Source organism: Chiroxiphia lanceolata, chromosome 1 (genome assembly GCF_009829145.1).
Source record: "Chiroxiphia lanceolata isolate bChiLan1 chromosome 1, bChiLan1.pri, whole genome shotgun sequence".
In the NCBI taxonomy this organism is placed as follows: domain Eukaryota; kingdom Metazoa; phylum Chordata; class Aves; order Passeriformes; family Pipridae; genus Chiroxiphia; species Chiroxiphia lanceolata.
In genome coordinates, this window is record NC_045637.1 from 80,660,586 (window position 1) to 80,685,544 (window position 24,959).

A 24,959-nucleotide genomic window follows, 5' to 3' on the forward strand; every position below is an offset into this window, starting at 1 on the left:
TGATTTGTCTTTGGAAAAATGGAGCTTAAAAATGATTATTTAAACATATTTTTACACTTTACCCATTGCAGTTACAGATCATCTCTAATGATGCAATTATGATCCAAAATGGAGAACTATAGAATAAATAAATTGAGCTTTTGAAACTAATTTTGTGTGTTTGGATAGATTAGTTGTGCAAGGATGTTTTTAAAATAAGGCAATTCAAGTTGCGACAAAACAGTAATTCATCTTTTTAGGCTAGAATATGATTAGTTGAGTGCAAAAATAAAATAAAAAAATTGTCTTAAACATTAAACTGTAAGAAGTAGTGCTTTTGAGAAAACAAACAAGTCTATAACTTGATCCTCTCTCAGTGAATACAAGCACTTCAGACTGTGTGGTATGTATGGTGAATACTGCAGCACACAAGTACGAGCAGTTGGCTTTGCTGTTATCGGAGAAATTCCATGTTCTCTTCAAGCCTGAAATTCATGGCCAGAACAGGCAGGCATGCAGCAACATAGTTGTAAAAACTGGTTTATTTTTTAAAAATAAATACAAAAATATAAATATAAAACATTGGCAGATAGAATTTGATGAAATGAAGTTGCACAAACTTTTTTTTTTAAACCAGCTGCATATTACACTTATTAACACCACGTGTACATTTTGTTTTATTTTAATGTACAGAACAGGACATATTGGATTTTTTCTTCTTTGCCATCTTAAAAGCTGCACTTGCAGGGATAGGACATGTACCTAACAGAAGCGGCTTGTACATGAGGTTGCTTAAGGGATTATCACCCTGTTCAAATTTCTGAAGGTAAGATATTGTTTATTTTATTTACTAAAATGGACAACACTGAATTTCCATAGCTTTGGCTCTTGGAAGTTGATTAAATAAAATGCTGTATATATTCCAAGTGGCATCCTACTAGAAAGAATGAATGACATTAATGTACAAGTTTAAAACAAATTTTAAAAGGAAACCATTGTGCTGAGTGGCAGGAAAAATTTCCTGAATGTTAAATATTGTTGAGTGCAGAAGGTGTCTGTAAAATTACTTCCACTCAAAGGAAAAAAAAATGAAGCTACTGTAGGTTAAGAAGTGTCTTTGTCACTTTCTCCTCCACCGTACATCTCAGCTAGCTTATTAAACCGAGGGCCCCATTCTCGGAGGTAATCATAGTTTTGGTCTCCTTCAGTGGTACCTGACTCCAAGGAGCTCAAAGATTCAGCTATTGAATCATTTCCTTCATAGGCATAGGTTGCAAGTGAGTCATACGGCGGTGCAGAAGGATCAGTATCATGCTCTTTTAGCCTTTGGTTAATGAAATCTCGGACATCTGTGTTGTCTGGTGCCGAAGGAGTCCTGCGTGGTACAAATAATGTTTCAGGGATAATGTCTCGTCGAAGCTTCTTATCTTCAATAGCTGCGGGATTCCTCAGTGTGCCAATATCAAAGGCTTGGGTGTCTTCCTCTCCACCGCCTTCATCATTATAACTCACAATGTTGTCTCTGATGTCCTCTTTAGAGAGGATCAAAGGCTCCTTCTTTCGTTGCCTCTTTAGAGCAGCAAATAGCACCACTATAACTTAAAGAGAGAAACAAAGAATGGGTAAAGATTTCTATTTAACAATTTCTTAGCAGTAAATTCACCAGGTACAAGAACTATGTTTCAACTACATTTCAGCAACTCATTTCTGTCTGATAATTGGATAAACACCTCTATCCCTATTATGGTAACACAGTAAGGTCTATATCAAAAAGTGCTATTTTGCACACCAATTGTGTGCTCTGCTTTACAGGACCGCAAGCTTCTCTGCATGCTCATCCTGTAACTGTAATGTGCTTTAAAATAGCCAGGCCTATTCTGAAGATATTTTCCCTCTTTCAAGCTCAAAGTACACTGTTAAAAACAGTGAGGTGAATTATAGGTCATTAAGTGATATTCTGAAAACCACGAAATGGAGGTTTTTTTTTTTTAATTACAGCACAGAAATCTACAGATAGACAGTGCTTTAATATAAAAGAATACAGCTTACTGTCTTATTATGTGTGAAATATATACTGTATGTTGACTTTAGATAGTTTATTAAATAGAGACATTTCCTCAAGAAAAATTTCAAATGAAAGACATGAAAACAGTTTTTGATTATACTATTCCTCCCCTCTGATATTTCTTTTTTTGGTCAACTTAACAAAAGAACATAAATGAGCTTCTGTTTGCACAGTGATAGTTTTAACAGTCGGAGGCTTGAATTCTTATTTACGGTGTCCAATTAACAGAAAAACAGAGTTTGCTTTTGGTTCTTTTTCATTTCAAGCTGTAGTTAAATTCTTCTTGCAAAATCCATGATCATTGATTTTATCAACCTGCATAGCTTTGTAAAATGAATCAGGTCTGCCTGAAATATTTGTTCCTGGGTGGGGGAAGATGCATTTCTTTCCTTACCTAGCAGGATAATGATGCAGAGGAGAATGGCAACCAGTGCCCCTGTGCTGAGGCCGGCAGGGAGGAGCAAGGCCTCAGCACTGCAGGACTGCATGTTCCCCCGGCTGTCACAGGCACACACTCGAATGGTCAGCGTGCCCGTGCTGCTCTGGATCGGGTAGTCGTTGTCTGATATCACCACTGGTAGAAGGTAAGTACTTATTTCATGTCGACTAAAGCCATTCCGTCTTGTCAAAATTCTGGCAGTGTTATCTAGATTGATTAAAATATATTGTTGTAGACTATAAGAACATAAAACATATAATTTATATGCAATCCACCATATTTTACCTCAGCAGTTACACTTTGAAATAGTTCCTGGTATCATGGTGATAGCTCTCTTTTTCTAACAACATTCCCATTTGATCAGAAAGCTATTTATAATTTTTTAGGTACATCTGGCCTGCGTGTCTGTGCCTCTGCACCACTTTTGCGTGTGATTTGAAAAGAGGATTTCTCAAAGCTTAAAATGTTTTATAGATTAATGCATGTGGTGCGTGACATAGTTATAGTTCAGGGCTGAAGCCCTGAAATGCAGCGGCGAACTGAGAAAAAATAACCTTCCGCTTCACACAGTTCAACAGGCACTCTGCTCTGAAAGATTCTTTCTATGGATCATCTGTGACAACATCCATGGGAATGCTATCTGTCAACTCAGAATAAGATTTGCTACACCAAAACACTTTCAACACACTGTAGAACGATAAATTATGTACCTTAGCACATGGAGTAGATTTTTTTTAATAGAAATTGTCTTAGGAATTCAGAAAATGTGAAAGACAATAGATTTACCTGCACATTTTTGAGAAGTGAACTTACTAAACTGTATCTGTAGCAGGCAAATCTTAGTTGTGTGCAGTATGCTTCAGCATCAAAAGCTGTTCACTGAGCATCCAGAGGGAAGGAAAGGAAGAGAAGGAATGAATAACAGGGAGACTATTTCTTCTGTTGTTAGAGCCACAACACAAGAGTGTCAGCAAACACCAGAGTTGTTAAATTTTTAGTCCAAAAGAGAGAAAATAAATGTTTAGTCTCCACTAAAAGGAAAATTTAATTTTCATTGTATTTTTGGATTGCTTCAGCTCAGTGGTTAGCTATCTTGACAGCCAACTTCAGGTTGAATGAAAATAACCCATGTGCAAAAAGAAAGAAAATCATTGCAGATAGCAAATAAAGAGCACTCAGGACCTAGTCACCAGGATATAATATTTGTTTAAAATATTAAATTTTTCATAGACTTCAAGATGTGAAAGACAAAGTTTTCCTTTATTGCTTCCCTCCATTGGTTTTATGCATTTTTATGTTATTTTTTTTCACTCAACATCAAAAATTATGCATCTGATGGATCTTTAAATACCTCTCCTGCTGGAGATTTTATAAGATACCCAAAGTATTTGATTTCAAGTCTTCACTTCCTTTGGATTAGAATTCTTTTTTCTGCTGTTATTTGCAGCCTATTACTTCCTGAAATCAGCGGGATTATTCCCATTGCCTTTATGCCTGCAAGACATTTGAAAACTGATACCATGTTCCCCTTGATTTATTTCTTCTGTAATCTAGAGTCCTCTCAATTAGTCATACTTATAAAGAAGGCCAAAATGCATAGTCCTCCTTTCCCAACAGAAGATTCTGAAAATTTTCTCTGATAAAGACAGATTGACAAAGGATCAAAAGAAAAGCCAAAGTGACTATGCTTTCAAACCCATTATTTACATTAGTGATCAGAAAGAAGTAAAAGGGAAGGCCAAGGGAATCAGAACTATGTGACAGAAGGCTAAAGTGAAAAATCTCAACTTGCCAGCTGAAGGCATTTTTGAAAGATTTTTTTTTTTCTCCTTTAGTCATGCATTTCATGTATCTTTCACCCCAAAACAACACTTATACTGATTTTCTTTATAATTTGTTTTATCACGTTTTTGCCTCCCTTAAACAGATAAAAATGTAGAAGTCCTAAACCTCAAACATCAGGTAAAGTGTTTTTCTTGCTAGCAGCAATCTTCACAGCTTCTCTACCAACTGATAGACATCAAAAGCAAACACATTTCAGGAATGTAGTGAGACAGCAAAGACAAAATTCCTTCCTTGAAAGAGGTATGAATATTACCTTCATTATCCTGAACAGTGAAGTTAGGGTTAACGGCAGCTAAACTGAAGAAAAATTTTTGTCCACCAAGAGGGTCATCTTTGTCTACTGCACTTATGGTTTGAATAAGCTGTAGGAAAAAAAGCAAGCAAACAAACAACAAAAAAAACCCCACATACATCTAGATTTTTGATACTTCTGTCTCATCAAAGAAGATGAAAAATGTTAAAATAACAATATTCAGACATATTGATTTAACAATATATTAACTGAACGAATATCAAAAAAGTGTACTATATAAGTTTTTCCCACAAGAACATCTTTATCTTTCGTGTGGTAGTACATGTACACCTATATTTTTGTAGCTACATGTGGACAAAACTTACTAAAAATAGTTTCAGTTGTAGACTAAGTAGTTTTTATTCTTCATCTCTGATTCATCATTTTAAATTCAAATCATAACCTAGGATAGTAATTCGCAGGAAGTTTTTTGGTTTTGTGATAAAAAAGGTATTTTATCAAACACGTATTTCTGATAGGGAACTTAAAGTTTCAAATTAAATTTCAAAATTAAAACATTTGTTTCTAAACGTGATTTTCTATTTATTATTATAACAAAACACATCAATATGATTCCTGAGATGAAAAATACCAGTTAGATTATGTTTCAACTCTTATAAAACATAGCACATTTTGGAGATGCACCACCTCAGAGTGGGATGAGAATCAGATGTCACAATTCTCAGAGTAAGCTACATAAGATCAGTTCAATACTTCCGCTGAGTGTTTTCTCCAATGCCTACAAAAAATTGTGGGTATTTTTGGGAAAGTAATGGCAAGCCCTTTATCAGCATTTGTTTATCTGTCAAGTAAGTGAATGTGTGGCATTTTTCACTGAAGTTTCTACATCTAAGAGAGGAAAAATATTATTTCCCAAACAAATTACATTTTGGCATATTTATTACTTAATTTCAGACTGGGACTTTTTTATATCACAGCAATAAAAAATGAACTTATGGATGGATTTTTGTGCATGCATGCTTGAATGTTCAGTTATGTTCTTAAGTTTAACTTCCAAAAATAGATTAATCTTTAGTCTAGGCCATTTTTCTTCTTCACTTCTTATCCATCATTTTAAATTGCACTGATTTTTCAACCATGGAATTACATCTAATTTTTAACACTACTCATTCCCTGTGGCATACTTGTTAAACCCTGTTTGTTTTTCCTCTTCCAATTCTTTCAAATACAGCCATTTCTCTTCATATCACAGCTTTTGTCAGGTCTGATCATCTTTAATGTCAACAACTGCAATGTACTCCTGTTTGCCTTAACAAATGCATGACTAACTCCCAACTTCTCTATTGTCCATCCAGAAAACAGCAATAAATTTCTTCTTGAGGCAAGGATCGTATTTCTTTTAATGTAGCAGCTTCCTTACTTTCTCAACTGTCATTTTGCCTTTCTCTAAATCTGTTTTCACACATGATCCTCCCATACCTTATAAAACAAACAAAACTAATAATCCATGCATAGAATATTATTTATTTTTCAAGAATGAATATTTAAATTATTTGAGTAGTTATTTAATTGAGTTTAATTATGTGAGTAATTAGCATATAAATCTTGAGAGATATCAACAAAATTAAATCAAGAAACACTAGTCCATTTTACTTCTTGACTAGAGACCATGAATACAGTCAGTTTTTGGTGTTAGGCTGATGAAAATAAACTGATTTGCTGAGTGTCCATACTCGTAGTTTAAAAAGAGTATGTAGAATTGAAAGCATTATATTGCACAGTTTGCAAATTATTTCCTGATAATATTGGTTCCTTTTCTAAGGTGATATATCCTGTTTTACATGTGGTTTCAAACACTGTTTTTTCCTCTTAGACTTTCAGCCATGGGAAACCCCTGTTACACCTGTTACACCCACTGTAAGTTGCTGCTTCTTGCTATGAATGCTGTAAAGCAGTAACTGCAGGAAAGTCAAGGACTGTTTGATAACAGTCAGGAAATTAAGTAGTCACGGGGGTTGTTAGCCACTAAAAAAATGATTACAAAGTGGAAACAAGTTTCCTGTATAGTCTGCTTTTTCCAACAAAATTCATCTTTCTGCTTGATAGGTCATCTTTGAGCATCAGTTCTATCAACTGTTTAAGTAAACTTTTTTTTTTTTAAATACATTATATGTTTACTTTTAAATGCAGTATAAAGAATAGAACAGACAATGTGCTATTAAGAAAAAAAAAAGGCAGAACTCTTTAGAAACTGTAAATTAATTTACAGTTCAAAAACTTTCTCTTGCCAGAGTAAAAAGAGTAAAACTTTGAGAGTTTTTGAAAAAAGTAAGGCAAAAGGAAAATTCTAATACTAGTAAAACCACTGGAAGATATCAGATCTATGGAAATATACTGAAAAAACTATGGTAAGAGTGAATCAGGGGACCTGGAAAAGAAAGAGGAAAAAAAAATTTCAAGTAAATTGACCACAAATTGTAGTATGTCAAAAGAAAAGAGGAAGATGCAATAAACACAGATAAAAAAAGACTTCAAGATTGAAGGATATAAGAAAGTTCTATAAAAACATCTAAAAATAAGAAAGGAAAATTGAATGCTAGAAAATGAAACCACAAGGAATTTAGTTTTTCAACCATTTTTAGAAAGACACCTGGTGAATATAACAAGGAAATTTCTGGAAATAGAAAGATACCAAAAGTCATGTTTAAGCAAGGTTTTAGTGAGAAAAACATCCCTGATGAAGATTGTTATATGGGTCAGATGAGTTGATATGAAGAGGAGCAACATAAAAAGAATTAATTCGAGAAACCTAGTGTGTTTATATAATCTTTGGTGAATTAAGTTATAGGAAAAAAAGAATAAATCATTCATATTTTAAAAGAGAATCCATTATGAGCTAGACCTCTTTATATAACAGAGGGACATGTGAAAAGAAGAGTGGGCACGTATAGATTTAGTAAAATGAAGGCTAATAATAGTAAGATTGTAACAAGTGTGCTTGGAGACCCAAATGGATGGAAATACATCTTTCTTCACTACTGTTGAGGGGTTTGAAAGCTGAAGAGAGCTGTGTTGTTTACCTACTCCTATCTCTGGTTCACGGAGGTAGTCCTTCAGAAAAGAACACAAAGGACCAGAACGCCACTGGGCACCTTTGTTCGTATGGGTCTATTAACACAATACCGTATGTGGTTTGGTATATTTTAGGTATATAACCCTCCCATACACACACGGGGAGTTACAATGACCCAGAGCAGAAGATGGTGAATGGCCAAAGGGAAATGAAAGAAAAGTAAGCAGTTTCCCATTTAGACATCACAATATAGTTGTGTCAGGTGCAGGTATCCCCAGTGCTGGCAGTAGGGGTCTGTTGGTGCGGCCCCTGGGTGGGGGCCCCAACGCAGGGCATAGCTGAGCCCTTCAGCCATGGGTGGGAGGGAGAGAGCCCCAGGGGAAGCCTGGGCAAGGGAGGGCAAAATGTTGCCCGGCAGCCAGGGTTGAGGGAGGGGAACCGGGTGAGAAACAACCCTGCGAACCCCGAGGGCAGAGTGGGAGAAGGGCAGGAGGGGAGGGGAGACCCTAACAGGGATGGGTCTGCGGCCCTGGGAGAGATCCCAGTGGGATAGGTGTTTCCCTGCAGACCTGGAGGTGACCCCATGCTGCAGGAGATTTATCCTGAAAGACTGCCATCTATGAGAAATACGCACACTGGAACAGGAAAAAGAATGAGGAGGAAGCAGTGTCAGAGAAGAGAAAGTAGATGAGTCAGTAGTGAAGGGGTGAAAGTGAACCTGGGAAGAAAGTGGGATGAAGGGAAAGTTTCTTTTCTTTTGTATTTGTTTTTCACCACCCTACCCTATTTTTAACTGACATTATATTAATTTTCCCCAAGTCGAGTCTGTCTGGCCAGTGATGGAAATTGCTAAGTCTATGTTTGTCTCAAACCATTTCCTTTTTCATATTTTCTCCCCCTGTACTGTTGAGGAGGGAGGAAGTGGCTGGAAGCTGTCCAAGGTCAGCTCCTGCCTTCTTTTCTTTTGGCAGGTCATTTGCAAAGAAAGAAGAAGGGCATCTCTTCTGACCATTGCTATAGGGAAAAAAAAATGTATAGAATAATCATACTCAGTTTCCATGCAAAATCTCTCTAAAGCAGGACTGACTTCTGGTTTCTACACTGCTTCCTATCTTTTACACTAGAGGATCTTTGGAGGCTGTCTGCTGAGCTGCCAGACGTGTGACAGCTGGGAGCTGACAAAAACCAGTGGGATTCCATCTGTCCAGATGCCCAGCTCCTGGCTTTTCTCACCTGGGGCTGGAGGACAGCTGAACTTCTTTGGTTATGGAGTTGCAGCAGTCTGAGCACGTCGCTGCTTTCTTTCCCTGAACTCCTACTGAGTCAGCTTTGTACAGCTCACATGAATGCCTGTGTCCTCTTTATGCCATCACACTAAGACTGTCCTCGTTTTCAGGGGGTCGAAAGAACAGCAACCACCAAAATAGCATTCTGCCAGAGGTGCTGCTTGAGTTTTTTGAGATAGGATATTCACATTGTTTGTAAGGTCACGGTACAAATCTGACATCAGCAGTAATAGCAAGCAGAAAAACATCACAGGTCCTTTGAGTCATTCAGTCTACAAAGTCACATTTCTCTCTTGCTATATATTTGTATGTATGTATATATACATGTATATACATGCACATCTATAGGTATTATATATAGTGTGTGGGTCTATATGTGTAAGTATGTATATATATTATTTAGGCTTCTTTATAAATTAAGTAAATGGAAAACTATAATATTGATTAAAATATTTAAATGAATACCACAAAATTTGTGACTGATGAAGCATCATTATTTTCAGTGACCTAATGGAAGATACAAATTTGATCATGGATCAGAAGTAATTACAGAAACCTGAAAGGGAAGAAAGATAGTATAAATGTGGGAGGAATCAAGCTTAGAGAATCATGTTCAGTTGGGATTGATTAGATTCAGTCTCTCAGGACAGACTGGATTTGAAAATAACAAGTCTTATTTATGATCTACCAGTAAACAAGAAGAATATAATTACATTCAAATAGATTATTCATGTTATCCAGCATTGCATTTTTTCTCTTCCTATGAATTGCTTTCTTTAAGCCATCATTCGCAATTCAGATTTCTTAAGAAATGTTTATATTAATGATCATTTTAGTAAATTTGGCAGGGTTTTTTTTCTGATAAAAAGACACTATTGAGCTCTATAACAATTTAAATAAACATTTGTGGGTGCATACACTTATTTAGCTTCTCATTTATCAGTCATAAATGATTAGTGTCTTATTCAACTTTTTAACTGACAGCCTATTCTGAATGTAAACAGAAAAACAGTGGAATGTACAAATACCTTTTCTATTTACTTCTAAATTATACTGGCCTCGATAATCTAGATAGTGGAGAACAAACAGAGTTCCTCAAAATACATTTATGTGGAAACATAACTGTTCTACTAACATTTTCTGTACCCTCCATTATTAGTATCCTGTATATAACAAATTCTGGAACCTCAGGTGAGTAAAATTTATGGATTAATGCATTTAGACTTTTTTTTTTTTTAACCTAGAATTTTTTTGGGTGAAACTGGAACAGGAAAATTCAATGTTCTTGTTTTCCAATTCTTAACGCTTATGTCATATTGAAAATTATTAAAACATTATTTTAGTATTTATAGAAGAAACTACAACTGTCAAAAATTCTACATTTTTAGCCACTGCTTTCCCTTTATCTAACAGCTTGAATTCTCTTACAACTGTCAAACCAGACAAATGCCCTTGCTCAGTACCTTTAGATATTTTATGTATTATAGATTTGGGCCTTAAATCTTTTGTTCTAATTTCCAACTGGTGTCACTTTGGATTGAAGAAAGGCAACCTGAATGTGAAATTTATAATACAACCTGAATGCCATACCTGTGAGACTCAAACAGTTAAGACAAGCTGGCACTTCTCCCACATTCTATTCAAAGGTACTGAAGGGGTTGTACTGAGCTATTACTGCTACAATTTTAAAGGCTTTATTACTGGATGATTGTGTTCTAATGTAATAGGAAAACATTTTTTAAACAGTTCTAATAAACAGCTGTCTATTAGGAATTAGATATTAAGTAGTGCAGTCATTTCACTTAAATTGAAGTACACATTGTGTAGCCTCTAAGAGGCAAACCAAAATATTATGTTATCAGTTTAAAAATGTATGATTGTTTTTTCTTTTCCTTTTCAGAAGTTTTTGGTATGATAATGAAAGATAAATCTAACAATTTAAAAAAGAAAAAAAGTGTGGCAGATGTAATTGTTTATGATCACCATCAGAGTGGATTGAAATATATATGAATTTTGCTATTTGAGAGGTATTGAAAATATAGATCAAACTTTTTAGTAGTTACATATAGTGTTTTACTTTATGAAATTTATGGCAAAGCAAATTATGACCATGTTTCTTGGACACATCTAGTCAGGATTTAACAGTAGTACAGGGTTAGGTAAAGAAAAGTGGTAATTCTCAAACTGATGTTGTTGTAATATATTGAGATTTCACTCTAAGCCTCACCTACAGAACTACTTTACTTTCATTTTCAACATTTCAGAAATTATTTCAGATATGATTTTTCCTGAGCAACAGACAAGAATGATCTACAGTTGCATGTTGTAGCAAAACTGAATAGTAGGTAGTGTTTATCAGAGGCATACCTGTCCAGCTCTTGCATTTTCACATACAAAAGTATCGTAGAATACAGCAAACTGTGGAGCATTGTCATTAACATCCAAAATTCTTACATAGACAGGAACACGAGTAGTATCTTTGGGGTTGTCTGACAGCAAAGAGAGAAGAAAAATGAGATCATTTTCTTACTAGGAATTTTCTGTTTTCTTCCAAATTTCTTGAACATTATTCTTGCAAGATTGGGTTTGAATCTGGTCAATATTTAGCATACAAACTGGTAACATGCAAGAATCAGGCCTTCTGAAAAATAAGGAAATTATTTGTTTATAGTAAATAAAGTATTAGTATCTAGTAAGCAATTAAGATTTTACATGAAGATAGGGGCTGCAAATATTAATCTATTCAAATTTAGTATATTAAAGTACGCCCCTACTATCATAACAAATGTGATTATTTGGTGGGCTCAAGGTTTTGTAAGGTTTTTATCTTTAATTTTAAAATTATTTGTGTTTTGGTTTATTTTACGGAGAGAAGATATTATTGACTTTATGCATTATGTTGGGTTTCACTGGGATATAGTTAATTTAGTTGGTGACATGCATATATATTTTGAACATCTTTCAAGCCTGACTTTCCTCTCTTGTGCCTAAAGAAATTCCAACAAAACAGATGAAATTACCCCCCAAAAGAACCTGCTTCAGAATTTATTAAAATAAGAGTTTACATATTTAAATGTCCTTAAAAAATATGAAGGTAGATTTTCAGACATCAGCTTAAGAATAGTAACCTCCCCCTTGCCAAATATCAAAACCCTATTATTATTTAGAGTGCTCTTTTATTACTATGGGTTAGGTCAGGAATACAAGTGTCCCTGTTCTCACTTGTCATACGAAGAATAAGAAATAATGCCTGGGTGTAAAATAGTGCAGCCATTTCTTGGAATTCTGCTGGATGGCAGCTAAATACTATATGATTTTGCAACATTAATGGAATGGTATAACTAACAACAGTGAGAGATAATTCCAAATTACTGATTTGCCCCCTCCCCTCTTTTATTCTGCTTCAAATAAAAGAGTAAACATTTAGGACCACTTGGAATTTTATTCACTTGTCATAAGTAAGACCTTTTCTAAAGAGTATGATGAGGATCTTTCTGACATCCTGAATTGTTTAAAATGCCAAGTTTATGACAGAGTTTTTCATAGCCTTTTGCATGTTTGTACTAACTTTTCAAATAATTTCTAATCTTAACACTGCTTTTCCATTTTGTAATGGGTAAAATTTTTACAGATTTAAAGACCTAAATCTCTTCCTTAACTTCTTTCTCCAAAACTAACACACCTCTTTGGAGAATGCTAGCTACTCCCAGAATGCAATATGTCCAGACTGTAAATTTGCTGTAAGTTTCGTGACAAAGAAATGAGTTGAGCACTGAGATATAATTGTATAAGGAGGCAAAGTTTTTGCAATATATAAATCTGAAAAGTATTTGCACACATTTGATAGCACTCTGAAGGATTGCAAGCTCAGGTCAATGCATCACAAGAAAAAAAAAAAGACTTTAAAAAAAAAGTAGACTTGTTTGTTTTTTTTGGTTTTGGGGTTTTTTTTACAGAGTGTTTAATCGGCAGGGCACAATGTTCCATTTAGTTCTCTGCAGTGTAGCTCTTGCCAGTTACGTTTCACTGCTGATCAGTGTTTACTTTTTTTTTTTTTTACTGATTTAGAGCTAATCTTAAAAAATAAGTGACTTTGAAAACAAGTGATTCTTAGTAGTAGCTGATTTCAAAGATCAGAACTTTGTCCCTTAGAAAATATTGTTCCTTAGAAAATATTCTGTCCATTGATTAGACCTAATCTCAATAATGTAGCAGGCTTAGGAGGACCTCTGCTTTTCTCTTTGTACTGTTAACATGAAAATATCTACAGAGAGATGATTTAAATAGTCCAAGAAATGCTACAGTTTAGGATCAAATTGAACAGAACTTGTAAGATATATTGATTCCAAGAGCTGTAGGTGTAGATACCATAGGAAGAAATAATGAAAGGAAATGAAGAAAACAATAGAGACAAAAACACAGACTATCATTCTAAACTCTGGTATTTTAAAGCAAAATCATGTTACAGTCCTCCACGAAAAGGAAAAAAAACAGAATTACTCCAGTGTTATTATGTAATTTGGTACATTTGAGAAATAACTTGGACATTAAAGGTCAGTGATGGAAGCAGGTGAGGAAGAAAGCAGTGAGGAAACAGCCATTGTTAACTTCCCACAGCTTGATTTCCAGAATATCTAGTAGAAAGGGGCGGGGAGTAAGGAAGAGAGGCCTTTTTACTCACAAAGTCACAGGTGTAACTCTACAAGCTAAGGAAAACCGAAAGGAAAAAGAAAAAACAAATTGGCTTACTGATCTCAGATGCTATAACACTAAGATTGTGCCATTGTGATATTTCACGGTCAAGTGGCTTAGAAGTATAGATGGACCCATTTCCAGAATGAATGTTAAATATCCTGTCAAGGTCAGTGTGACGATCCAGAGAAAACCTATATATGATAAAGAAATAAAAAGTATTGTCAAAATTATAGAAAATGGAAGAAAGCATATATTTCACAAGTCAATATAGATTTTACATTCCATATGTTCCATTACAAAGGTTAGTTTTGAAATGACATATATTTAGTTTCTATAAACACTTCTGAAAATTCTGAATGTTAGCTCCACAGAATAAGGAATGAAAATTGGAAGAATTTAAAAAATATGATTCAGTAGTGTAATATTTGATAATAAGAACTTTTACAGACATACATGAGAATCATAAAAAAAGTCCGAATTTCAAAATAATAAGTAAAGAATTTTTTTATCTTGAAAGGAAACTTGTCTTTGATAAACTGTTTTTTTCAGACCAAGACTGACAGTAATTCATGAGCTTTTCAGAAGTATTGCTATAAGTTTAGCTTCTACACTTCAGAATATAATAATTCACTAGAGATCAAGTTAAAAAAACCTGTATGCAGAACTTTCATGAAGAGGACCTTCTGTATTGCTGTAGTTATACTTCTGCAGGCAAAACAACTCCTAACATAATATGATGGTGTCAAACTAGTATCAGAAAATTGCTCTTTTCCCCATTTTTTTTCCTGATATTTAACACTGCTTTCAATTAGGATTGAACCTTTGATGTGGAATTTGATGTAGGATTTTTCCAAATACAGAGCATTTATCAGTGTATGTGGCAGAACTGGGCCAAATTTTCAAAAAAGTTAGCTAGTACAATTGTATAGTGCAGTAGAAACCGTACATGTTTCTATAAAATTTTATGAGTGATCTAAACAGTTCATCAAGTGTATCTGGTTTCACTTACAGTACTTAAATAAATTGAGCCAAATAAAAAAAATGCTGTGGTATGAAAATAATATTTATACAGTTTTGGTGGCTATTGTTTGCTCAGTCTACCAGACACAATAGAAGTAAATATGTAAAACAGACAAATGAAACTCCAACAAACAAGTCAACACCTAAATGAATACAAAAACAAAACAAAAGAAAATTAGAACAGTCAAAGAAGACTTCTGAAAGTGCAATAAAGACTTGCTCAAACTATTTTTTTTTACTGTTAGCTCACTATAATAACTCTCAGTTAGAATGAAACAGAAATCTGCTATTTTGTAGAGAAATTATATTTAAGACTATTTGGCTTATATGATAAGCATTTCATTTTACTTCATCCGTGGTATTAGTTTTATTGAAGACAAGAACTTATATCATCAGCACTCTACCTAACAGTTTTTCAAAAGGCAATAATCACTTCTCTAGCTAACAAGATCTTTTCTATATTGCTTCATTAAAACATGAGATAAGCACATATTTTTACCCCATCATATTACTTCTAATGGCTTCCAAATGGTACCAAAATTATTATTTCCAGAAAATACTTTCATATTCATTGAACAGAAATAGAAATTAGTGCAACAGAAAGCTATTTGCACTCAGTTTGCAGGAAGCCTAATTTGCATGTAGTTTAATAAAGAGAAATTAGTATTTTTAAAAACAGGTAAACAAAAAAAAAAACCAAAACCCGAATCAATGCCACATCCTGAATCTATGATTTTTTTTTTTTAAATAAAAGTGTTAAAGTATTATAGAAACTGCTCTAATTTCAACATATGCCAGCCTTCAGACAACATTAGTCTAAATGTTAGCTGTTAACTTCTGGGGTAAACATATTGTGCTTTGCATTTGGTATTGATCTTGTAAGAAATAAAAACTTGTAAAAACTTATCCTAGGTAGTTATTGTTTGAATGAATATACAAGGTTGCTTTGAAAATTGAGGAACAAAACAAATACCATTCGAATTGTTTTAAGTTCTTGTTTTCAAATAGATAACATTAAATGAAAACTGAAATTACTGTACTATGAATAACAATATCACACATATCTTTGATTTTTTTCTTCAAGAGAACTAAATCTAGGTTCAGTGGTCTCTTTCAACTTTTTACAAATTTCTTTGCTCTTGTAACTATTGGTTTTCTCCACCTTATTCTTCTAAATTAAAAATCAAAAGGACGTAAAAAAATATATAAAATAATCTTTAGCTTACTAATCTCTGTAAATAATAGTGGTGAGGGAAATGCCTACAACAGTTCTTCAATTCAAGTTGCGTCAGATACAAAATGAGTAAAAGTTCCAAGTTTGTTCTTTTTCAGTCACAATTAAGACAGTATAATTACTGAAACTGGCAGTTGTCTCATGTAATTAGAGTAGATAAAGTTGCAGGGTTATTTATATATTCTGAAATTTTAGAGGTGTGCTGTTATGTCTCATCTTTTCGATACACGTGATTTGCCATAGGAGAAAATAAGATTCGTTTTCACTTTCCAATCTACCTGGGCCTTATGAAGAAATATGTGGCAATTGACCATAAAGTCAGTAAATACAGTTCTTTTATCACAGTGTAAATTTGGTACTTTTTTTTGGCATTTCAGACAGCATATATCCTTGGAAAGCGCTGTCTCACATTTTTCTTAAAACTTAAGCATTATAGAAAAATAAACTAATACCCTCCCCTCCCCCCAAATATAATTTATAACATACTCTTGTGTGAAAGTGAATGGCTGTTCCCCAATGTGTTTGGAGGTTAACAGATTAACATAGTTCTCAGTTCTGTCTATCTATGGGACATTAATAAATAACAAAAAACACTACCACCTTATTCCTGTGAATAACGTGTACATGAAAATTCAAGCTGCATTACTATTTATCTTAATTTCTTTATCACATAATGGATTTACAGAATCTGAAATATTACCTTATCGGACTTGAGGCTGAATCAGGATCCCTTGCCATTACTGTTCCTATTATTGTCCCCAGCTCAATATCTTCATGCACCTCAAAAAGGTAAGAAGATCTGCTGAAAATGGGAGGTTCATCTACATCTTCTACAGAGATTTTCACAATAGTTGTATCTTTGAAAGGCCCAAGATAATAGAAGCGTGGATCCACATGGGTATTCTCAGCTTCTACTTTCAAAGTATAAAGTCGTCTTGTCTCATAATCCAGTGGCTAAAATAAAAATTGTGACAAAGCTTATTAAATTACATTTATATATTGACAGATAATGGAATCTGAAGAGGACTCAAGCCTTATCAGATACTGCCCTGCATTGTGGGAACACCAACACAACTTAAATTTTCCCCACTACATGAATTACTTTGTCTAGTAAGAAATTTCCGTGGTTTTTAGAGGAAGTGTCTCTTCCTAAACATTAGTTGAATTATCTCAGCATCAATGACAAAAAGATTTTCAGTGCAAATAAACCAATTATTTAGGGAACTTTGGAGCTGTTTCACAAGAACATGGATTTGAAACAATCACAGAAGCATTTAAAATATTTGAAATACAGAGTGGAAATAGTAACAGTTCAGAACAAGGTACTTAATACTAATTTTCTCAAGAAATACTGTAAACTCTTAGATAATTAAAATGGCCAGAGTATTCTTATTGTCAAACCTACGTAGTTGGTCTTAAATATCAGGAATGTTTCAGATGTCTTTTAGGGAAGGTGTGTGTGTCAAAGCTCTCTATATCTAGAGAAACAGTAAGAGCTTAATCTTGTTCCTTTTCATTTAATGTAATGAATCCAACATCAGAGTTTTTTGCAAAATAGAGTTGACATTTTTGTCAGCAGTTCCTTTTTAAAATGGAAGGAGGAACGGCTCAGGGTTATAATTAGAAATCACTTTGGATAGAAAAGAATTCTATTCCTTCAAATTTTTGTAGCTGTCATAGATGAAAAATGTTAGCTAATTAATGATTCTGAGGAAATGAGCAAGACGAGAATTTACCTTTCTGACACAAAGAAGACTTCATTAACTCTCACAAAATCTCAGAGAAATATAGAACTAGTGGTTTTCATTCATCAAAATGGGTGGTTGAAGATTTATTTTTCTTCTTCCTAACTGCTTTTAAATACTAATTAATGTTCACAAAAGATGCAAAGTGACAGATTAAACATTTAAATACACTATTCAAGAGCAGAAAGATGCAGTCCAGTGAAAGAATGAGTTTCTTCACTGCCCCAGATTTGTTTTAAAAAAGTAGTTAGAGTAGATGGTAGAATATCTGAATACAGTTGAAAAATGCAACACAGTGTTACTATTTAACCTAGATCTGAGACTATTGGTGTGTTTATAAAGTGGAGCATGCTACTGTTAAGGGATGATGGCTTCAAGCCCAGAAGCAAAGAAAAAATGCTAGTCCTGTCTTATTCTAGTTAGCTGGCTTAATTTGCCAGAATGTGCACAATGAATACGTAAAGTTGCTACTACAACATACACATCCAATTTGGACATCTCTTCCACCTACACTGCAAAACATGAATATGAAACCTGTGGATTAAACAGGTATTCCAACACGTTAACAGTAACAGAACTAAACTGTTGCCCAAATATATGAAATTGTGGCAAATCAATTATTTTGTCCATGAGAACTTGTATAGAAAAAATTGTATAGAAAAAGTTCTTTTACAGTAGATGTTAAAATCAGACTTAATAACTTAAGGGCTCAGTAAAGGAGCACCAACTATTTGTAGTTATTCACCACTAAAAAGAGAAATTACAATCAAAGGGGATAAATAATAATAATAAACCCCCAGAATATTTTACTAAATCAATGAACTCAGCATTCTCATCTTCTCCCTTGCTAGTTAATGTTGTTGTCTATGGTATTCAATAAACTACTTATTCATCAATAGGAGAAAGCATCCTGAAAAATGCATATTCTGTCAGACTGTTAGTGACAAAATCAGAAGATCTTGTTCATCAGTATTTAGTAGTGACATTTTTGGAACTGCTGTATCATAACACAAATTTTTTTATGTTTGATTCAGCTACTGGACTGTTTTTTCAAGATTCTATTAGTTCAGTATAATAGCAGACTCCAAACTTTGTTTGGTCATTCTTTCCCAGGTAAACTACTACAGTGACTATGAACACAGAAGAATGTAGAGATTGAAGAGTAACACTCTCTTATCTTTGCAGAACTTATCTTTTCCTTGGTTGCTGTTATCAAGAGATGTGGAGATATATTTTATATCACTGTTTAATTCATTATTTTATGCTTAAGGAGATTTGTTCGAAAAGCTAATATAAACAGTGCTTTATGATAGAAATAATACCTGAACTCTTTAGAAACACATCTCAAAAGCCCAAAGACAAGGACCAAGAGATTTCTGGAAAAGAATTTGTTGAGGAGCAGGAGAGTGGCATTTCTAACTGTGAGATAAGCACTTAGAAGATAAGAATCTGAAAGTGTCCTGACAATGCAAGAAAAAGGGTACAACTAAAGCTAGCTCTGAAACAAGAACACCATCATTATGTACACACTGCTCCTATGGTAACCATCTGATATGCTGGAAACAGGAACTTGAACTTGCAACTCAACTTTCATGAGTGTGTTTGTGTTCTGGCATACACTGGTCACGCAAGGAGATGAGAATCTCACAGATAAGGAAAACCTATGTCTCCAAGTAATGAGTGAACTGCTGATCGCTTGCTGAACAAAATAGGTTACATGAATATGAAAGAAGTCTGTGTTTAAAAACACAGAGATAATCAGTGAGTCTGGTCCCTTTTTTCATACTTTGCTGGCAACAACACTTTACACCTATGCTGCATCTCAGATATAGTTACCGACTTTTATTTCCAGTTCACCTTAAAAGGAAATAGTCAGTGATTGAGGATGTTTGCAAATGTTAAGCAGTTAGCACTTCATCTCATGATCTAAGCAATGAATATGTGTGATATAATATTAACACAAAAACCATTTAGTGAATGCTGTTAATAGACACCTTTCGCACAGTAATGATGCCTTCCTGTGTGTCCTTCTGTGTCACAATATCAAACATGTCAGTCCCATCGCCATCTATAATTCTGTACTCTACTTCTGCATTTTTTCCAGTGTCTGCATCTGTGGCTTTAACGCTGCCAATGGCTGTCCCAACTGGGGAAGACTCAGGAACACGGAGGTGGATGGTACCTGTCAAAGAGACAAAGAGCCACTCAGGACACTCACAAGCTGGCAGACACGCATTAAGTAGCGTCGTGTCACACAGTAGCTGATAACATATTTTTGTGTATCTTTTATTCTAGAGACCTTGCCATTTAATACCAAGCAGAGGAGCAAAATTTGAGACAGAGAACTATGCAGAGGAAAGCTTTAGATAGAAGATTGCAAACAAAATTGTAGAAAAAACAAGTTCATAGAAAAATAGGCTTGAGAAGGATCTCTATCTCAAAGAATCAACTGTCTGTACTTCTCTTGCCCTTCTTTTTCTTTCATTCCTGTAACATCATGTGGAAAGACTGCTTTGTGTTCTTGCCAGCTTTCACTCTACTTTTTACCCTTTAATATCTAATCTTAGGGATACATTTTACGTCTATTTTATTTTGGAAGCAATACAAAGAACAAAATTCCTTGACTTCACTGGTCAATTCTAAGCAACAGACTGACATTTCAGCTTTCAAAATTAGATAGTCAGATATCATACTAAATAAATTTGAGTAATATATTAATGCAGGGGTAGATTTTTGAAAATCCACAAGCAGGTGTGCCTATACTTCTTAAAGCAGTTAATTCATATTTAAATTAGCTTATGAACATTGCAATTTTGAGGTTTTTCTACTTTTCTTAGCTCAGTTGCATCCCTTTATTTTGGTGTCATACAGCTGATAAAACACAAAGGAATAAAACTGTCATCATTCAGACGTGCTGCAGTAAATTGAAATAAACATCTTACCATATATTTTAGTGTTCTATGTCCTAGGCTTAGTGTGAAAACTGTAAATAAGATTTGAGATATTTGGTCCCATCTGTCAGAACACACGTTATAAAAACATGTGGGGGACATAATACACTATGATGAATCCTCAGAAAAAGATTTTAAAATTAATGCAGATATGGTTGTCATTTCAAAGATGAAAGTGAAGTCATCAAATCTCTATTGAAAAACATTTCCTTCTATGACCTTAGTTAAGTTTTCCAAGATTTGCTGTTCTGCTTAGGGACTAAATTGAGTGAGTTAGAAATATAGTTTAGTTGACAATAACAATAAAAGTGGAAGTGGCAAAGGCCAGCAACTACAACAGGAAAAAACTGAACAGCCTACCCAAAAAGCAGGACACATATACATTATCATAAATAAGCAGTACAGAAAAGTCCATAAGGATTGCTATTAGTTTTGTGCAATCAAGAAGAATCATGAGGAGAGAGCAGTGGCAAGGCTGTATGAGAAAGCCACTGGCAACATGATTTTAACATATCTTCAGGAAAGTACAGATGAAGAGTATTGGTGTATTACAAGTCAGCTACAGAGTGACACAGTGAAAAAAACCCTATTATTCATCAGATCATTTGAGACTTTTTATGCTTCTACAGAGCTAACTCACAGAACTAATTTTTTTCTGTTCTATTATTATGTTACCACTTGACAAGGTTAAAAAAACCTCCTAAAATTAAAAAATAAAAATGTTCACATAGCTTGCAATTAAATTTTGAATGAAAAATATTGAATTTTAGTCTCTTCATATAATTTTACTTAGGCAGTTTTTAATATGAAACTGACAGATAGCAGCAGAATGAATACTTTATGGCCATGTATACTCCATGTTCTATTTACATGTATTTATTTTTACTCTGTTACATTTTGGTGTTTAATCGAGTGATTTATCCTGTATTTACTCTAACATTTTTATTACCTTTATCTAATACCTAAATCTGTACACTTTGCTACATTAGTAGAGAATCTCTCTAATCATTTATATAATGGTAAAAAAAAAAAAAAAAGATAAAAAAAATGGCCTCAGTACCCATTAATATTTAATCAGTACTATGTGAGACTATAGTGAAAGACTGTGGTTTGTTTTTTTCCCAGTTAATATTCATACACTATAATTATTTTTATGGAGTGCGAACTATTCTCCACATTTTTTTTCTAGAGTGCTTAAAACTACATCCCTAAGCTATGCCTTGTGGACATTACTTTGACTCCCAGTGCAATACTCAAGTCATTAATTTAGTCTACAAAATGGTAGGAGCTCATATCTTGAATTACTAATAAGGTAGTGGAAACAGAGAGTGAAAATAACCAGAAATTTATAATCTGAAAGATAATTTTTAATCTAACTTGTCCATTTATAGAAATCTCCACCATAGTATGAGATGCTTCATTTTATTATTTATGTCACTGGAGACATTTATGCATTGACTAAGTATGGGGTGCAGTGCAGCTTTATACACTCTCTCAGAACACAAATTACACCGAACTAGAATTACGCTTGCAAAACTCTGCCGTCAATCTTATTTCTCGCTTCTCAGGGAAAGTAGTTTACTGTTTGCATTTACTTCAGTGGGTGATGTTTTTTCATTTGTCTGTCAGGAAAAGAAATGGGAGGATCAAGGAAAGGAAAACTTTTCCATATACTAAGGAGAGTGGAAATCAGATGAAAGATTAAAGTCTACACACTTTGGACTGCAAATACTTCAGTCAGCCATAAAGAATGAAAAATCAGTCTTATGTTTTGGTTTACCCTTCTTCTGATTCACTCTCAAATACGCATATAATGTAAATGTTTTCATAGAGTACTACAGTCTATAGTCTCACAGGAAACATGGGTTGCCGTAATTTAGTTGCACTGAGTTTCAGTCAGACTCAGGCTTCTAAGCCCATAAATCGCTTATCCCTTTATCATTGGACAACACTATCTCCTTACTTCTGAGAACATTTGGGAAATATTACAGTTGAAACAGAGATCCAATGTGTGAGGTCTTTGATGACCTTTCTGCAACACAGAGAATTTTATCATGTTTCCTCAAAAGAAGAGCCACTGCTATCTGTATGGTTTTCAGTATATCTTTAGGAGGAGACAGATATTCTGAAGAACCCTTGCTCCATCTTATTTTTTTGTCTTTGAAACTATGATAAAATGAGTTATGTGAATTTTGCACAATTGTAATATGAGTTTCTTCTGGGAGACATTTAAGCTAGTTTGAAACATTTTATTGAAACATATAGCTATAATATGCTGAGTCCTGTGAAAACATAATGGGCATTTTAATACTTTTCCTGGTATTTCATAAATCTGATATGAATACTATTGTCTCATGAACCTATTACATCTGGATTTTTATTAATGGAACAGAATAAAAATAATTTAACTTAATCAGTTTCAATTCCAGTAGTCTCATGAAACTCTGTTAAAATCGTGAATCATTATAATGTCTATTTGCATTTTGAGATTAAATATAATGATTTTCTAAAGTCAATAGCTATTTTTGCTTTTATATATATCTAGTAAAGTGAGTCATCTTTATAAATGTTTTAGTTTTCAATACTAGTGAAATATACATTTATATCTAGCAAAGAAATTATCAGAGAGAAAGTAGAGAGAAAAATAAAACAACAACAAAAAAAACTCATAAGGAGTAAGACTAAAAGGTTCTTTAAAGCAAAGGACACATCTGATTTAACCTGACATTAAAGAAAAATGCAGAGATTCTACGTCAAGTCCTCGTCTGACTCAAATATGATCTTGGACTTCCAGATAAATCAAGTAAAAATGGTCTAGAAAGTTGGTTCCATCATTTTAACTTCTAATTTTACCCACCGTTTAAGAAACAAGAAAAAGAAAAGAATATATATACGTGTTCGAATCTTATATGCCTTCTTAAATTTAACTGTTAAAATTTTCTTTTCTGTAAGGCTTTGAACATGACATCTCTTTGAATAATCTTCCTCAACATGTCCAGAGAGGAGCAATACAGCATACCTCACCTATGCAGTGATGGAAATACCATAATCTTCTATATACCAATGAAAATTGTAAAAATAATAAATATAAAAGTTTTACATAGAATAGATAAAATGATAAATTAACAACAAATTCTGTCCAGAAGAGGACCTCTGTGGAAATGCACAAATTCTAATTACTTGATTGTTCAGGATTTTTTTATTTTGAGTGTATATATGAAACCACATACTGATAAACATCTTAGCTAAAATCATATATATTTACTGCAATAATAAATTGAACAAAGTTATGTCCTCCATTTCTGCCATGAAGAGTATCATTTGAAGTTGATTCTGTTATTTTGATCCTAAAGAGTGAATCTGTAACTACTGGACTCAGTAGAGTTACATAGAAGAAAAAATGTCTGGTGAGAATACTCTAAATCCTAAATCCAAATAATCTTGTACTTTAATTAATGCAAAAGGCTTTAAATATATTTAAAATACTTAACCTTTACAAGTTTGATGTTAAATGGTTTAATATTTCTATGTTAGATAGAGACCAAGAATAATCATATATTTTAGTTTGAGTATACAAAGTCTTGATAGTTGTACTATCAGAAGGTAAAAAGCATTATAAAAAGCTTCACTAAACTTAAGCTTCAAAAATTACCAAAGAAAGTTAAATGTATTTTACTTTACTTTTGGAAATTTTCTATTAGGTTTTGTAGCTCTGCAGCTGAAAAAGTACAAATCTGTTTGATTCCCTTCAAGTAATTTTTTTTCCACAGTCTTCATGCTTAAATATTTAAGCAGATACTACAATTCAAACATTTCTGCATATCCAGAATTACTACATGTTTTATTCTCCAGTGGGGGAGTGTGTGGGATTTAAGCAATAGGTAAGAAAAGAGAAAAACATTGCTCTAATGCTCTTATGAGTCCACGTACCATCCCTTCACATACTACTGGGAAGTATTCCAGGTTTACTGCAGTTGTATTTGACCATGTAACTGTTTTCTAACAAACAAATGCTGTGACATTTAATATACTGCTTTAATAATCATAATCAGTACATAAGCCTTTTGTTTATGTGTGCCCCATAATCTAGGTTTACTCTAAATTAAACCAGATGGTGACTGCTTAACTCTTACAGCACAAGGCAACTGTTAAATGCAGCTTACTCTGGGGGAATCGAGGTGGATTGTCGTTGACATCGGTCAAAGTGATGTTCACGGTGGTGGTCCCTGATAATCCACCCATCTGGCCTCCCATGTCCTTTGCCTGGATAACTACTTGGTACTGCTCCCTGTTCTCTCTGTTCATGTTGGGCAAAGCAGTTCTGATGATGCCTAAAATAAATAAAGAATTAAAAAATAAAGTTGTTAATAATAT

The 24,959-nt window shown here is 33.8% G+C and overlaps 1 protein-coding gene across 5 annotated transcripts in view; it reads right to left on the reverse strand.

Moving 5' to 3' along the window:
* Positions 1-503: 503 nt before the first annotated feature.
* Positions 504-24,959, reverse strand: part of CDH10 (cadherin 10) — a 99,958-nt gene continuing 75,502 nt past the window's right edge. For all 5 annotated transcript variants that reach the window (XM_032698119.1, XM_032698102.1, XM_032698125.1 and 2 more), the window contains 8 exons: positions 24,749-24,916; positions 19,629-19,816; positions 16,590-16,843; positions 13,690-13,826; positions 11,308-11,429; positions 4,582-4,690; positions 2,439-2,690; positions 504-1,577 (listed from right to left, as the gene is read on the reverse strand). In XM_032698119.1, the coding sequence (XP_032554010.1) occupies positions 1,084-1,577; positions 2,439-2,690; positions 4,582-4,690; positions 11,308-11,429; positions 13,690-13,826; positions 16,590-16,843; positions 19,629-19,816; positions 24,749-24,916 (1,724 nt within the window). In that variant the 3' untranslated portion in view covers positions 504-1,083. The remainder of the gene's footprint in view (positions 1,578-2,438; positions 2,691-4,581; positions 4,691-11,307; positions 11,430-13,689; positions 13,827-16,589; positions 16,844-19,628; positions 19,817-24,748; positions 24,917-24,959) is intronic.